Source organism: Filicampus tigris, chromosome 14 (genome assembly GCF_054856515.1).
Source record: "Filicampus tigris isolate MCC_2025a chromosome 14, RoL_Ftig_1.0, whole genome shotgun sequence".
NCBI classification, from domain to species: Eukaryota; Metazoa; Chordata; class Actinopteri; order Syngnathiformes; family Syngnathidae; genus Filicampus; species Filicampus tigris.
Window position 1 is genome coordinate 8911308 of NC_141230.1, and position 17813 is coordinate 8929120.

Consider the following 17813-nt stretch of genomic DNA (forward strand, 5'->3'; position numbering starts at 1 on the left):
TCAGTTTACAATAGTACTGACAGACAATGTTTCAAAGTAATGAATGGCACGCAATGAGCAAGTTTGTTTTGCAGTGTAAGATTACGTCATGCGGCACGAGAAGTCACGTTCCGTAACTGCCACACTTACTATTGAATGAGTTGACGTGGAGTCTTACCTCATGTTGTAAACGAGTTCCCTACTCAGTGTTAAAGATGATCTTTTGGCGACCTTGACATGTGGTCGCTCCACAATATTGTCTGTGTCCATGTTTAAGGTACAGAAGCACATATTTGTTCTATGACGAATTAAAGTGTTGAGTCCTCCGCATATTGTCGATGCACATAATTAAATATGATCTCACGACAATTAACATCTCAGTAGATTTTTGACATGCAGAGGCTCCACAATGTTGTGTGTGTACCAGTTTATGTTTTGAGAAGGTCCATCCAGTCTGCCTATTTTATTGCCATTTCTCCATAATAGTAAAAATTGAGTTTCTTCTAAATTGTCAACCTTTATGCAAGTGAGAATATTTTTCATTTATATCTTTACTACAGTATAACACAACTTATTGCAGCCAAAAGATGCCTGTTTAATGGATACATAGTCATATCAACTCAAACTTTGACCAAGTTTCTGAATAAATTTGGACTTAAAGCGGAAAGTCAACCCAAACATATATTTTTTGCAATGAATATGTTCTATGCAAGCCCACTAGTTGAAATCCTGACAAATTTTGCATTTGTGCAATAAGAGTTATTAATCCACCCGTTTTTAGCCATCTCTGGGGGCGTCCATTTTGTCATTTCTGTCGACTGAAAATGACATCACAGTTGCTCAGGTAACAACCAATCACAGCTCACCCGTTTTCTGAAGCCGAGCCATGATTGGTCGTTACCTGAGTCCTGAGCAGTTGTGATGTCATATTCAGTCGACAGAAGTGAGAAAATGGCCACCCCCCGAGATGGCTAAAAAGGGGGGGATTTTGCTATGCAACTCATATTCCACAAGCGCAGTATTAATCAGAATGCCGTGTTTCAACTAGTGGGCCTGCTGGGAACATATTCTCAAAAAATATATATGTTTGGGTTGATTTCCACTATAAGTCTATATTTTGTTAAAAGTAAGAATGTAGTTTTCATTTATTTATCCAAATATGTGATTTACCTCAGACGTGCAGAGCTAAGAACAATCTTGAAAAGTGTTTAATTTGACCTTGGAAGAGGCGCTGGGACACAGTGAACCGCAGTGAACGATTGGAGGATGGAAAGTTCAGACCAAGCAAGCATTTTTCTCTGCACCGAGACAGCTGAGAAGACTCAGGCAGGGTGCTGCTTAACCCAGGAAAACATTATGCAGAGACCACACGCATTCATGCGCTTATTTCAAATACGTGGCTCGATGGATGTTGTGGATTACAGCAGGGGTCGGGACCCATCAGGGTTTATTTGTCCTCAGAGGGCTATTTGATGAAAAAAATGTGATGTAACAATCCAGCAAATTTTGCGGGTTAAATGGAGTTTTATTTGTGCTTAGAATTGCTCTCTCATGTTTTTCCTCTCTGATGTCACATTGCAGATGGTACGTACCTCTGTTCATGCTCATCCTGCTGATGACCTGCTGCTACGCCAGGATCATCTGTGTGGCCAATAACCGGGTGAGTGTGTGCGGTCATTAGGCCGCATCCGTATGCTTTGTGACCTTTTGAAGAGGCAGCAAATCAACGGTGAAGATGAGACCACGTGACTGGAAGTATGTCTGACTGAACAGGTGCAAATGCGAGGGCTCAGCCGGGTCGACGTCCGGAAGTGCGTCTATAAATAACTGACATTTTGGATAATTTGCCTTTGTTGCCTCCTCCAACAGGTTTGTCTGACCTGCCCGCAGGCTTTCAACACCCGACTCTGTCGAAGCTTGCAGCCTTCGCAGAACTTGGCAATGAACCTTAGCCACACAGTCTTATTTTTAAATTCCATTTTTTTTCATGACCTTGGTTTTTATGCACTTCCATGCAAGCTTGAATGGAAATGAGCCAATTTTTACATTTCTTTTAGTCCAATGCTGCAGTCAGACCGAAGGCAAGCGCAGCTTTTCCGGCAAAACGTTTCCATATAGAGTCCAAGCAGTTGGCACGGTTGTGGTTGCGTGCCGTGTAGCGCAGATGAAGCGTTTGTAACGAAAATTTTGTGCCCATTTCGCCTTGGTTTGCTGATGTGAACTTTTTATGGCATTGCGTTGCCGACAGCCAATCTGTGTTGAGAATGTAATTAATGTCACACATAGCAGCCGCGCAGGCGCGGCGGAGGCACAGCATTTTTGGGTTGACTTCCTCTTTAACCGCCAGTGTAAAAAGATAAAGTAGTTAACAACTGTATGATAAAACCAAAGCTGTCAAATATCATAGATCGTCCATATTTTTGTTACAGAAATCACTGAATGCTAACGTGTTACACTTGTAACACTGATTGTTATGGATATTTTAAAAAAACATGAAAACCAGCAAAAATTGTTGGTAGATTATTGCGATGTGTGACAACACGCCAGTTGCAGATGCGGCATTGTTCATTGTTCGCACGACAGCTCGCCATCTCGCCAGTGGCAAATTGAAACAGGGTGTGTCAATATGAATATTTCCCACATTAGCCATGCTGGCGAAGTGCCAATTTGGCTAATCAAAATCACCCACGTCAAAAGCCCTGCCTGTCCTCGCTCATTCTGGTGTGTGTGTGAATAGCGTTCTCTCACAGTTTGTTTTTGTTCATAGAATGGTCACTGTTTCCGAGAGGTTTAGATTTCCCTCCGCTTCACAAAATGAATTGAATTCGGCATCGAATTGGGGACTCACGAGCTTTCCCAGGCTTTATCGGGCAAGAGCGCCCCGATGCTGAGTGTCTCTGAGCTGCAAGCACCGACAGTCTCGCTTGGCGCCGATTTGACACATATTATTGCAACATTTGTTTGATGTGTGGATGGTCAATGTGTCCTGCAATTCACACTGGATTTTGCAGCTACTAGCCGCCTTGTTCATAACTGCACACTTTGGCTGTGTGACCTTGCAGGCTCAGCCCAACGCTGTAGTCATTTGGCGGCCCAAGGTAAACACAGTTTTTAAGTATTGTACTGCTCATATTTATCGCATATAGGCGCTTTCACAGTGTTTGTTCACAATGCTGGTTCAGGATTTTGGTTGGCGACATTAATCCACAGCATTAGTTTGTAATGTAATAAGTACGTGATGTGAGTAGGTGACGTTGGCATGCAACGATGGCTCGCCGTACTGTTTTTCCCAACGTTAGTTCATGACGTTGGTTCACAACTTCATGTTTGCAATATTAGACATTGGTTGAAGACATTAGGAGATGACATGAGTCATGAGAAAACATTAGTAGATGACTTTTAATGCTAGTTGAGCCAGTCTCAAGAGTTTTGTTGAAATTTCATGTGGCAGTGGGTTGACCTCCAAAATTTGTTTGACTTTTGAGGCATATTTTTCCAGAAGAAATTGTACATCTTGTGGCATTTGACTATGACGTTTCAACAGTAAAACACACGTGAGATTGACATATACAGCTAGAGCTGTAAATGATTGGCATACCTGTCAACTTGTACGTTTTCCCCGTATTTTATACGTTTTTTTGATCATTTCAAATTGTGTACGCCGTATAACAATTTTTGTACGGGGAAAAAAAATAATTAAAAACTCGGTTTTTGTTAGACCGATCTCGTCTTGCCCATTTCGGCTCTAATCCGGAGCGTCCGTTAGCGATTCCGACTGCAATCTTCGGCCGAGTACTTTCACGAGTACAGTCCCCCGCTCAGCCCCCCCGTTGAGCGATAAACACTGTAACATTCAATATAGAAATATCTGTTCCGTTTCCCCCATCCCTCACGCTGAGCGATAAATACTGCGTAAGATTAAATATAGATACTGTGTAAGATTATATAGAGAAATGTACGGGCAAATGACAACTTTTGTAAGATTCAGCACAGCCCGGGGTTGACAGGTATGGATTGGCAGCACGAATGCACGCTGAAAGTCTTTGAGATTCCTTTAGATTTTCTTCATTCATTGATGCGCAGTTGAGAGTGAACAATCCAAATCCCTTTATTCCATCCTATTGTTCACTCACGCACTCCTCTAATGTGACGTTTTGCCTATTGTCTTTATTCGATAAATAGTATTGCTCTTTGGGCGAAGCAGGCTGTTTGATTTGATCGCTCTCCCCTCTGGCTCACAGAGAGGCCGTGTTGTTTTCCATTGTGAGGGCGCAGTCGAAAAGCCCGGAGGCGGCATTCCACAAGGTCTGCATAGCTGACATTCCCACGATATGACAGCACTGTGCACAAAGCCCAGTGGTGCACTTCAGTTTTGAATGTTTTCGATTTCTTTTATTGAGAATTGAAAGCTAGGTTCAAGCAACAAAAAGCTGTCTTGAATGTTGAGCGTTCGGTGAGCACTCGGTGTGAGTGTGAATCAAAAATTTTTTTTTTGCCCATTAAACATTTTTTTAACCTGTATCGATTTCAATTCTCTCACGTCGTTAGTTGTAGTATTCAAGTTATGTCTTAGAAGTGTGTACTCAGATACCGAGTACATTCAGCACAATAGCGTCCCATACTAATATTGTTTATTTTTAATCGTGTATTTATATTGCGTACTAACGTTGCATACTACTAACATGGACTAATGTAGAGTATGCGCCAACAACTTCTGATGTGTATTTCCATTGCATTTTGCTGTTGCATATTAACCTTCACATTGCATACTACTACCCTCATGAGCTAACATAATTACGTACTGAAATTGCATGAACTAAGATTGATTGACATGGAGAGGTGGGTATTCCGGTCCGTCACTGACGGATGCCCGTTTTGCTGACAATTGACGAATGACGGCATACCTTTTAAAAATGACGGACTGATGAAAGACGGAAGGTGTTGACTGACAGACCAACGGACTTCTGACGGACAAGCTGGCGGACGGACTGGCGGATAGACGATTACAATTCAGCTCATCACAAAAAAAATCACGGAGGGGTATCCTGGCCGCTGATGGGTGACGGATGACGAATGACGGACCAGCAAACTTCAGTAAAATGCCCACCTCTGCCAACTTGAACTAACGTGTAATAATGCTACAATAATGATACAGTCGTGAACTCAAGCCATGAACTAACATTCAGAAGTATCGTCCAGTGTTAACGTTGTGAGCTCACACTGTGAGTTGATCTCGTGAGCTAACATTGTGTGCGATGTCGTAGACTGAGTTGACCGAGTGATTGCGATATACGTATTTTGCAGGACACTTGCACCCTCTTTGTCACCAGCGTGTCAAAGAGAATACCTCAATATAGCCACATGGCACATAAAAAAAAAAAACGCCACCATTTCACATTATTCACCTGTCTTGCCCTCCCGCGTCTCTCTACCCCGTCATTTCCCCCACTGCGCTTTTCCCGTCTCGCTCCACCTGTCTCGCCCTTCACTCTGCCGTTTTGCATCCTCTATCACATTTATGAAGAGCTGCGCCTTTATCTCCCCCTCCGCTGCAGGCTGTCTCACTTGAAAGAATCTCAAAAAGCTTTGAAAGCGGGGAAGGTAGGTGGCGCCTCGCTCGACGGAGAGACAAGGAGCGAGCGGGGGAGGGCGGGAGGAGGGGAGGCGGCGACGGCGCAGGCTGGACGGAGACGTTTTCACATAGCGAGGGAGCGAGATTGCGGGAGATAATTACCGCGTTGCTCATTAGTCTTCCAAGCCCGTGTCGACGCCGTGGCTTTAAAGAAATAAACACTCAAGGGCTGTGTGCAGCTTGAGAACTAAATTGAATGTAATTTATGATTCCTCCGTCTGTGTGTTCCTCGGCCATGTCCAAACTAAAAGCCTTTGAGATTTGTTTTTGGGGTGTTAATTTATCTCGTTTGACCCCCACTTTGCGCAACCACTCATCTGAGTCACACATCCATTCATCCAACCATTTTCTGAACGTTTGATCCATTCAGGGGTATGGCGGGTATGTCCTATCTCATGTAAGTTAAGCGCACACTGTACTCATATTTGCTTACATTGAGAACCAACGTCCTGAACGAATGTTGTGAACTAATCTCGTGAACTGACTAACATTGTGAACTAATGTCGTGATTAGCATTGGTGAGCTTGCTAATGTCATGCACTAGCGTATGAGCGAACATTATAAAACCGACTAATGTTGCGAGCTACCTTCTTGAACCAAGTCGTGAACTAACCTCATGAACTTGGTGTCCTCGCATTGCGTCCTGGGAAATATCGCAAACTATTGTTGTGAAGCATTGTACAGTGTCGCGCAATTGTGTGCAGTAGAAAACAAGGCGAGGTTAGCAGCTTGTGATCAGTTGTACGATGATCGGATTCGTGATTAATTGGTAACGCGTGATAAGGGAAGCATGTTGCTTTGTTCTTAAGTTTTGGTTGTTTTTAGCTTTCGCATTCCGAATCCGCAGACAGATGAAACATCTTTTAATGTGACAGTCGGCAGCAGATATTACAGCGGCATAAGTGGAACAGCATGTCTCGGCAGTCCGTCTAACTTTAGTGTGATTGGCTTCCTTCTGGTCAGATCGCAATCAATCTTCGACCTAATGTACAGTATCCAGCCCTTAACACGACAACAACTGACTGAAACACAAATAAAGCATTGTAGCATCTGATTTCTATTTTTTGCACACTTCTCTGCTCAGTTTGTGTCGCAGACATTTCTGACTAACACACCGTGAAAGAGTTTGTCTGGTTACATTTGAAATTAACTTTTTATCAGGCCGTTACGGTGGCTGAGCCTCTATCACTATTAAGAGTGGGCCGACTCTAGTCGCTCATCCCTTCCTTTCCTATTTTCCTCTCTATTTTTACAATCAAAAGCCAACATGGCAAAAAATGAGCTGGAAAATGTCTATGTAACATTGCGCTAAGAATATCATGTCACGCCTGTATTGTTGGTTTTGTTTATTATTTTCTTGATTGGTTAGATAGTTTTCAAGATTACCCAATTTATTTTTGTGGATCAAGGATCAACAAATTAATCTTTGGCACTGACATCCTTTGAATGTTTGAGTCACTGTGGCTTGAAGAAATATTTTTTAACTGATTAAAAAATGTTTTTGTTGTTTGTGTACATGACGATGTTTTTGGCCCAAATAGGACATTTGAAAACGGTGATGGTTTTTTAACCTTTTCTTCTTGAGCACTTTTCACATTTATGAGACTGCGTCCAGCAGAGTTGTATTATTTACTCAAATCTTTATTCATCTATTACATACTTAATCACAACTAAGGATATGCAAAAGAAGGTTCTGTACGAGAGGATAAGCAATTAGTATGCATGTGCTAATTGTTTCTTTTATAAGGCTGGGCATACATATTATAACACCTCCACACATTTTTGCATTTGTGAACTAACAATGTGAACTTATGTCGTGAACTAACGTGAACTGACGTCATGAACTAATATCTTGGGCTAATGCCATATATTAATGTTGTGTACTAATGCTGTTTTGACATTGTGTACTAATGTTTTGGACATGGATTTTATTGTGCTTTATAGTGCTTTTATACAAAAGTATATAGTATGCAAAAGTAAACCAAAGTTCTTTACATCGTTAAAAAATCAATCAAATCAAAAATATGTTGAAACAAGGCATTCTGATTAGTATTGCGTTTGTGCAATATGAGTTACGCGGCAAAATCCACCCCTTTTTTGCCATCTCACAGGGTGGCCATTTTCTCACTTCTGTCGACTGAAAATGACATCACAACTGCTCAGGACTCAGGTAACGACAAATCACGGCTCAGCTTCAGAAAACAGGTCAGCCGTGATGGGGCATTACCTGAGCCCTGAGCAGTTGTGATGTCATTTTCAGTCGACAGAAATGACAAAATGGCCGCCCCCGGAGATGGCTAAAAGCGGGTGGACTAACTCATATTCCACAAACGCAATATTTATCAGAATGCCTTGTTTCAACCAGTAGGCTTGCATAGAACATATTCTTGAAAAAACTATGTTTTGGTTGACATCCTCTTTAATACAATACAATTTTATTTATATAGTACATTTCATAACAGCTAGAGCTGAGTAGCATATGAATACTGTGTACTAACGTAGTGAACTAATGTTGTGTACTAAAGTCGTGTTAATGCTGTGAACTTAATGTGGCAATTACTGGGCAGGCGTACATATACTTACACAATTTTATTACACAATTTTCAGACCTTTTTACAGGTTCTAATGAAAAGGGATGTTGCTATGTGAAAATTAAAAGAAAAAAGTCTCTGTCAAATTAGCGCCTTAGGTTGCCATGCAATTTTAAAGCTGCAAAAAAACTGGGACAGAAAAAAGCAAGGGAGCCATTATCAGAAGGGAGCCATTATCACGCCCGACAGGGTGGTCCTATAGCGCATTTGAAGTGTTTACGGATGTGATTTGTCCGTGCCCGTTCCTTCCCTCCATCACATCTCGACACTTAATCTGCTGATGTGCTCGCCTCGCCGTGGCGTGGCTTAAGAGAAATTGCGGCAAAGGTCAGGCAGGCGCGTTGGAGACTTGGCGGCGGCGGCGTTTGTTGATTCTGATGGATAGCGGCGCTCGGCGTGGACGGCGGAGGGGGCCGCTGCGCAAACACGGCGTGGTCGCGCTCGCATTTGCAATGACGGTCAGGGCGCCCGGAAACCATGGCAACATGAAGTTAATAAATAGCTGAACGAAGGAGCCGTGCGCATCGTTCCTGCTTTCTTTTGTGCATGTGTGTGTGGCTATGTGTGTTTGTGCACGTGTGTCACACTAACCCCCCCCCACCCCCACCCCGCCCTCGAAGATTTGCCTCCGATGTCTTGTGTTACGTAAAACTTCTGACTTTCCTCCCCCACCGCCGCCTCCATCCTACCCTTACAAATCCCACTCATGTGTTTGGGCGTGCACGTGCGTGTGTTGACATTTCCCTGCATTCCCCCCAGAGAGGAGACAAAAAGAAAAGTATTCCCATATTCTCTCCGGAGGAAGCCGTCTGCCGTGTTCACTTCAAATCCCACCCCCCTCTCGCTCTCTTTAATACATCTTCAAAGATTCCCTTTTTCTTGGTGTCACGTCGTGTGCACGGATGCTGATCATTTCCCACTTCATGTCTTGATGCTGGCAGAGTGGGAAGTGCTTCCATCCGTCCTATTCACGAATGAGTTAATGAGTGAAGGATTTTGCATTGACACCAATTTTAGGCCCAGTTGTGTTGCTGTTCTATAAAAACAGCACAACACAACCTCAACCTGAGAATTTTCCGCCTTTATCATAGTGGAAGTCTCTCGAGTTAATCCAGAAATGATCTGTCTTCGGACGTGATATCACGGGAGCCCCTTTCACACAGTTTTCCTTTTGTTTCGTGTTGCCGTTCTATGCAAGCGGCACTGATACTGTCAATGCAACGGTTTTCGCATGACTTCTTCACTAACACGGAGCACGTGGACAAAGGAATGTCCAAATCAAAGCTGTTCTCCATCATGTGTCCTTCCCGCATGAATGCAGTGGTCCCACTGCCATTAAAGGCCACCTTTTTCCAAATGTCGCTGTTCTGCATTCAATGGCACCGACACAGAATGGAGGGACAAAGTCCACCCTGCAATTTTGGGAATTTTCGTGGAGCCCCTTTCACATGTGAAAGTAGGCATTTCTCTGCCTTTTGTCTGTATGTGTTATCTAAAAACAACAGATACCAAATGTGGAGGTGAAGTCCAACCAAAAAATTATTGTCCTTGGACCGTTGTGTCCCTTTCACACAGCCTGCAAAAGCATTTTTTTTTTCCTGTTTCAAGTCACGGTCTTGTATAAACAGCACCAACACGGAATAAGGGAATTAAGTCACCCAGCAATTTTTTTATTTTTTTAAAAACTTTTTTTAGCTGTAACAGAAGCTCCTTATACACTGTCGTATTTCTGTATAAACGACACCCATATGGAACTGGGCGACTAAGTGTTTTGGAGTGTCCAAAAAGATCTATAATGGATGTCCCTTTCACACTACTTTTAAAAATGACAATTTTGTTTCTGTTATGTGGAAGTGGAACCAACATGGAATTGGGGTTGCGAAATGTTTTTAGAATGCCCAAATGAAACCTCTCCTCCATTTTGTATCCAATCTTTTCGCCTAGTCAGCAAGTATCCGAGCCGTAACATAAGCCCTTTTCACACTGTGTAGCCACCATTTTCAGATTTTTTTTTTCCCCCCCTATGTCGCTGTTCTTTATAAAAAACACCAATACTTAATATGGGGTTGGAGGGAGAGGGGGCAAGGCGGGTGAAGTTGATCCATGAATCTTCTGCCGTCAAATGAGCCGTAACGGAAGCACGCAGTTTTTTGGGGGTGACCGTCCAAATGAAACCTCTCCTCCATTTTGTGTCCTCCCTGCACAGATGCAGTCGTGGCTGGGAACGTTCAACCCGGAGCGAGAGAGGCGAAAGGTAATGAATGACCCGTCTGACCGCCACTTCCCCCGACACACACACACACACGCGCACGCACACACACGTACACACACAGCGAACGTGAGGATCAGAGCGTGCGCGGGATTAGTTCCTGCCGTCACGCTGAGCTGGTTTCAAAAAGCAGCAGGGAGTGATTTGACCTCTTGACTCGCCTACTGCGCGTGTGCTTTTGCATGTATATGAATGCGGATGTGCACATAAACGTGCCTTTAAATCGGAGGTTGTCGGGGCCTCGCTTTGACCTTACTGAAATAGCAAGAGGGTGCGGGGGAGAATGGCAGGCAACATCATGTAAAGGATTAATTCTTAACGTTTTATTGTGCCTGTAAAAGCCAGCATTCGCCTGTCAATTTTCCATGCCGCTATTATTTATAATTGGTACGGACACGGAACGAGTGGACCAAGTCATCTCTGCAATTTTTCAGCCACAAAGGTGAGAAGTAACAGAACCACTTTTCACGCTGCCTGTGAAAGCCGATATTATCCCTAATTTCTCATTTCTTTCCTAATTTATGCACCAACACATAAAGGGGGGGACATAGTTAACCCCGAATTTCGTTTTTCCGTCTGAAATGTCAAAGTTTGGTCGCTTTTGTGTCTAAACGGCACCAACAACGAATGAGGGCACGAACTCAAACTGCCGGTTTTCCACTTTGGAGATAGTATCAGAGCTGGAACAGAAGCTCCTCTTTGTACGATCAAAACCGAAGCGAAATGGGAGGCCGACATCAGGCTGGCAATTTTCCAGCTTTGCAGGTAGCTGGTAGAAGTTGTCAGAAGCATCTCTTTGACCTTACTGAAATAGCAACAGGGCTGGGGAGCATGGCGAGTTACATGTAAAGGATTCATTCTGGACACACTTTGGTTGTGCAAGCCAGCATTTGTCAATTTTCCCTGCCACTATAGACGGCACTGACACGGAATAGGGGAAAAAGTCAGAGCAAAATGTTCAGGTTCTGAGGTAGTATCAGAGTTGTAGCCAAACCACATTCTACACTGCTTGTAAAAGTGGTCATTTCCCTTCTTTCTGTTTGGCTTATCTGCATAAACTGCACCAACGCGTAATGGGGGAGCGAAGTCGACCATGAATTTTCTCTTTCTGTCTGAGATATCAGAGTTTTAACAGAAGCACCTTCCTCATTACTTGTAAAAGCCAACATTTTTCTGCCTTTTGTTTGTGTTGCCATAAGGGCTGTCACTACAGAATATTTTTAGAATAGATTATTCTATCGATTATTCCATTGTATAATTAGATAAAATTGTATTTTGCGTGAAAGTGTATTACAAAACCATTCTCCCCATCTACTCTATATTAAACAAGTATTGTTGTTTGTTTGGTATTTTTTAGTGATTAAAAAAAAAAAACAACAACTACACAATAGTATCACACGAGAGGGGTTGATGTTGTACTCACCAACCTTTTTGAAACTGATTCAGTTCCTTGTTCGGAAATTGTTTTCCAAAGTAAAAGCAGATGTTTGCAAATATCTTATTCTGAATATATCCCCAAATAATCAGTCTCTTTTCATGAAGAACTACAAAAATCTATGAATAATTACTGTTGAGAGGCTGAAATCACAGGATTTGGACAATTTTACGTTATTAAATACACTAAAGGATTACTCTATTATTAAAATAGTTCAAATCGATTAATTTTGACAGCTCTAGTTGCCATTCTGTATAAACTACACCCAAATGGAATGGAGGGGGTGAAGTCAACCAATATGATTGTTCCCCTTCAAAGGTAGCATCGGAAGGGATCATTTTTTTGGATCATTTTTTGCCGCACACTCATTTCTCCTGCCCTGTTGTGTTGAATGCAATGGTCACTATACAACAAGCATGTTGCATGTCACAACTGACGCTGATGCCGTTCATTTGTAAGGAAGTACAGACAGTTTTGGCAACATCCCACTTCCCGGCATTGTTTTAAGAAAAAAAGCAGATAAATTGTGGAGTTTGGTTATTACAGCTGTTACTCAATCATTTTCCAGGAATCTATTGAGAAACAAGGCAATCATTATCTAGAATAGCAATCATTATCTAGAATAGCTATTTTTATAGAATAAAATGCAATGTTGCACTCCAGTTGAACGCATTAACAGTTGTGAATAGCACGCATCACTTAGCCCTTTAACGTAATTAAAATAAGTTCCCCGGTCCCTAAGTAAGCCAAGGCCGTTTGTATGACTGCGATGATGTCAATGGGTTGTGGAAAAAATTGCAGGCTTTTGTACTGCCCCATGTGACACATAATTGGTAACGTTATTTTATCCACCAAGTCTGGCACAAAGCAGAGCATTTACAGAGCTTCAAAAGAAACAATTCAGTAAAAACAGTACCTGGCGGCACGCGTCCAGCCCCGCCAGCGAGAGCTCACCTCGCCGACAGAACCGTGACACTTTCCAGGGCTGCCTAACGGCACAATCACTTGCACTTTTAACTTTCTTGGGAGACATACTGAGCGCTGATTTAGAGCAAAGAAAACAAAAAGACACAGTGATATATGACTGGCCCGACTTAATGTTTTTGAGATACAAGAGCTTGATTGACCATTATTATTTTTTCCTTGCCTTAACTTTTAACCGCAAAATTGAGATGAGAATTCTGTATGGTGGCAGGTGACTGAACTCACTTAAAAACAAGCAGCAATTTGCCACACTCACACTAAACATAAAACAACCACATAGCCTCAACTACCTGAATGCTGACAAAAAACGGGGAAACTATATGCTAACAATTAGCATCCATGTCGTGGTGTTCTTACCCTTTAAGCAATGGATATCGGAACACAAATGGTGCAGCAACACACGTACACAGGCCATATAACTATGATTACAGGAAGATATCATTTATCCTCCAGGAAGGACGACTATTGCTGCCACACCGAGAAGCCGAGAGAGGAGCTGAGACTCCGGTACAGTAAATCTCTATGGCTGTCGTATACTGCCCCTAGGTGGCCAGGGCGTGCATACCACAATGAGCAGCCCAGTGAGGGAGAAAGTTTGACAAACTTGGTTTCATTCTTTTTAATTGTAGTTATTTATGTCATTTCTGTATTATATTGCATTGCTGTTTATAAACTATTACAGGGTGCGATTTTTCTCATTGAAAAACACGTTACCGATTTTTGGGGGGGAAGACTAGAACGGAATAATGGCGTTTGCGTTTATTTCAATTGGGAAAGAGCATGGTCAAGGAACAAATTAAACTCATATCGCCAGGAATCAATGTACATCGTATGCCAAATGTGACCAAGCGACTTCCACAATGTGAGCCAGAACGGATGCCAAGACTGTTTGCGAACAGAAGCATTATTTGTCTTTTGTTCATAAACCAACGCTCTTGAACGGGGGCGTTCGTGAATCAAGGTTCCATCGTTCCATTATTTCCTTTTGGAAAAAAACCTCCCGCATTGGAATGTGTTGGTCGTTGCCGTGTTTGCTAATTACCATCACATCTCCTCTCGCCTCTCAACGTAATCAGGCCCCATTATTAAAATGTTAACGCCAACGCTCCCTCGCATGGTTAGCGCAACACAAATGCCTGTCGCACTCGCTCGCTCTGCCTCCTCCCTCATTTCTCTTGAATGGCTGCACCCTCGCGGCCTGCCCGCGGGGTTAAGGTGTGGAGGGCAGGTTAGGGTTAAGGTTATGTAAATGCTGCCCCTAAGTGGCAGTTGTAATTACTGCATGCTGAACTGACGTAACCCTGCTGTGTGGGTGTTGGGGCAGGGTGGGGGGTTGGGGGGGTTGATGCGCTTGTGTGTGTGTCAATGTGTGTCAACAGCACACACGCCTGGGCAGAGTGCAAATAAGTCGATGGTGGTTTTTGTCTCTTAAGCCGCCCCCCCCCCCTTCACCAAACACACATACAACCTAACCCCCCCATCCAATGCTTTCTCTTTTTTTTTTCCTCCCCCCCTCGCTCTCTCCCTCCGCCTCTGTCACTCTTGTACGCGCAACCCGGCATGAATAAACCAGCGCGCCAGGTTCATGCGCATGAATATTGATGAGAATTTATGCACGCGCTGCGACGCTTTAAAACAACAACAACAGCCTCGCCGATTGCACTTGCCAAGGCGGCAGGCAGGCAGGCAGGCAGGCCTCTCGTGTGTGAGCGCGCGCGAGTGCGTGTGCGTATACCAGCAAGTGTAAACGACAGAAAGCGATTCCGGCTGGGCGCACCTCTGTCTCTGGCGATTTCCGTTCACGTCAACACGTCTTCCTCCGTCTTTCTGTTTCTCTGAGTCAGCCTGGCTGCCGTCCCCCTCCCTCTCTTTTGTGTGTGCGTGTCGGGAGAGCGATGACGTACATAACAAGTGTCGGCAGTTATCTGGGCCGTCAGTCACGCGGCCGCGACACATCTGTGTGTGTCTTGACTGATTTGTTGGAGGTCGCGCTTGAATGCACAGGAACACACACCCACACACACACCCACACACACATGCCGCAGAACTGGTCAGCGATGGGCTATCCAGCATTTAGTATATAAGTCACACACACACACACACACACACACACACACACACACAACAGCATAGTCCCGTCGGGTTGCGGAAAAGCTGGCTGAGCAAACAGGCGTCCTTGCTCTTGTTTGTTGCGCTCATTATCGTCGCCGAGAGTTTGCTCCGTGATCCGCGCTGTCTTGGCCCGGAGCGGCAACGCAAATGTAACCACGTCACCACGCCCGTACGCCGTGCTCTGCGGCCCGTCAAATGTGTTCTTTTAAAGAACACGTTTTTCTGTGCAATGTGGCCTTTCGTCCACACGCAAACTGCATTTCACCATACTTGGAAATTCAACTCAGCATGAATATTTTGAAACGTCATTCATTTATGTGATTTTTTTTTTTTTTTCTTCAAATGTTTCCCGTACAGCTGATAAAATCCTTGATACCTGTTCACACAAGATAAAGAATATATGCATGTGAGTATTTTTATATTACCTGTGTACTATGGTGCAAAAATATATTGATATGTATCGTTTTTTTGGATACATTGGTCACGGTTTGGCGCGCACTGTATCCAACGATACGCTTTTTGAAACTTTTTATATCAATAGCCCAGCAACAGCCCATTTCAACAACTCGCTAGTTCATTGTGCAATAAGCCAATCAAGCTGCCTGTGCTAATGACGGTCCTCTTAACTACAAGTGCACCTACACGTGATCTAAGCAGGCCATTGAAATATATAATTCCCCAGAGTTCCTTCATGTTGTGAAATTGCATGTTGTTGTCTTCTTAGCAGGTATTAAAATCGCTAGTCTTTTTTGCTAGTTTTTTTTTTTTTTTTTTTTTTAAATAATAACTACAGGACTCAGAAAATTGGCTAACTATAGAGACCAAATGGCAAAACTTTCAACGCTAACTTTGTTTTGGAAACTAGCCCCTTTCCTCCTCTCTTTGCAGCCCTGTTGTTTGTATAAGCAGTGCAAGTGAGCGAAGAGATGCTTTTTGCTTTGGAATTCCCTGAAAAAAGCTGAAAGAAAATAATCATCCTGACAAACAAACTGAAATTAGCCTATAGAATTGATTAATGAGCCAGCCTTAGGTCAATGTGTTAGATTTTTAGCATCACAAAGAGCTGGAAGCCAATGTCAATATCTGAGTGCTACCATGCTTGTGAAGAGCTCCTTGGTGAGGCGCGTTACGTCTGGTCTGAACAGGTCCGTTTAAAAATCAGACCCGCTTTGTCTCTGCGGGCCGCTTGCACAGGATGAGTGCTTTTGACAACACACATCTTTTATGGGCATCAGCCCTGCAGCTAGTATATAATCAGCATTAGTGCTCGCTCAGCTGTGTCGCTTTATTGTTTCCGCGCTTGCGCTTGGCCAATTTCCATTTTCTCGCCGTTGTTGTTGTCGTTTTCCCGCCAGAGTCCCTTTTGTCCCTGTTGTCGGACATGTTTGACATTGAAACTCGACCTTGGAAAGCGCAGCTGCGAAAATAGTCTGAGAGAAGAAATTAGAGCGTCTGCATAACTTTCTGCCAGATTGCAAGGAGGTGGAATATATTTTGAACTAAATTAGAACACAGGCAAATTATTACAATTACTAATAAGGGGGAAAAAAACATCTACAAAACATTGTTACTATATGTGTCCAGATGTCTGTAGGGAGCAATTTGCAATTAATCTGTGGTCATGTTTTTCACAAAAATCAGATTTCTGATTTTATACAGTTTTTATCCCCTACGGTTTCAGAGAAAGCAAATGACAATGACGTCATTCGAAACAAGTTTTGCTTTTTGTTTTATTTTTTCCCTTTATATTATTTCTCCTGATTCCAAGCTCTAAAAGCTTTTTCCCCCAACATTATGTTGGAATTTTTAGCGGGTCGCTAGGGCGTAACATTAACTCGCACCATTTTCCACAGAAATAATTGATTTTTTTTTTTTTTTTTTTAACAAATGAAACTTTTAAATTAAAAAAAAAAAAAAAGTTCTTCAAATGAATAGTCAAACTATGACTGAAGTGCTGCAAACCCACAAGCATTCTCACAGTCTTTTCTCATTTAGAGTTGCACAGGTGCAAGGCAACCCTTGGCAAAATAGTTGCAGCTTGGAAGCACTTAGCTTGGGTGCAAAGTTTCCATTCCAACATGTATTAGACTCCTGCCTTTGCAATTTATAAATGGGAACCATGTATTTGGCAAAGGTCCACGCAATTGATTCTGTGATTGCTTTCCACTGGGTTTATTGTGCCTTTTTCTAGAAATGGCTTTCTTCAGCATTCTGGCTAACGTCATGTTGAAGGGTACTAGCGCTAGGGATAGACCGATTATCGGCCAGACCGATTATCGGCCGGGCCGATTATCGGCACCGATATTTGGCTTTTTGACGAATATCGGCATCGGCCTTTTTTAAAACTCTGCTGTCCGATAATAAATCCATTTAAATCTGTGGAAATCAAAACAAAGCTATGTGAAAGTTTAACATTTCTGTCATTTTGAAATTTTGAAATTTTCATTTATTGTAGAAAATTACATGGCGCTATTGTTTAAGTTTTCATTTATCCTTTTTAAGACATGCTGACAACCCCGGGTGCTCCCTGAACATTTTGTTAGAATTTTATAACATAGATGTATTGTCAAAAATGTCTTGAAATGATCATTAAAAAAAATATCAACATTGTGCAAACCTAAAACATTGTTCAATAAACATGCTTAAAGACGTTGCAACAAATTTAAGAGCACATTTTTCTTTAGATTTTGATGCCAATATTTTCCTTTTTACTGAAAATGAATATCGGCTCCAATAATCGGTATCGGTATCCTTGACAACCAATAATCGGTATCGGCCCTGAAAAAAGTATATTGGTCTATCTCTAACTAA

General features: G+C 42.7%; 1 protein-coding gene across 2 annotated transcripts in view; it reads left to right on the forward strand.

Annotated features, from left to right (window-relative positions):
* Positions 1–17813, forward strand: part of LOC147136227 (cyclic AMP receptor 1) — a 103220-nt gene that overhangs the window by 48442 nt on the left and 36965 nt on the right. For both annotated transcript variants that reach the window (XM_086052243.1, XM_086052242.1), the window contains exons 9-10: positions 1561–1639; positions 10409–10456. In XM_086052243.1, the coding sequence (XP_085908369.1) occupies positions 1561–1639; positions 10409–10456 (127 nt within the window). The remainder of the gene's footprint in view (positions 1–1560; positions 1640–10408; positions 10457–17813) is intronic.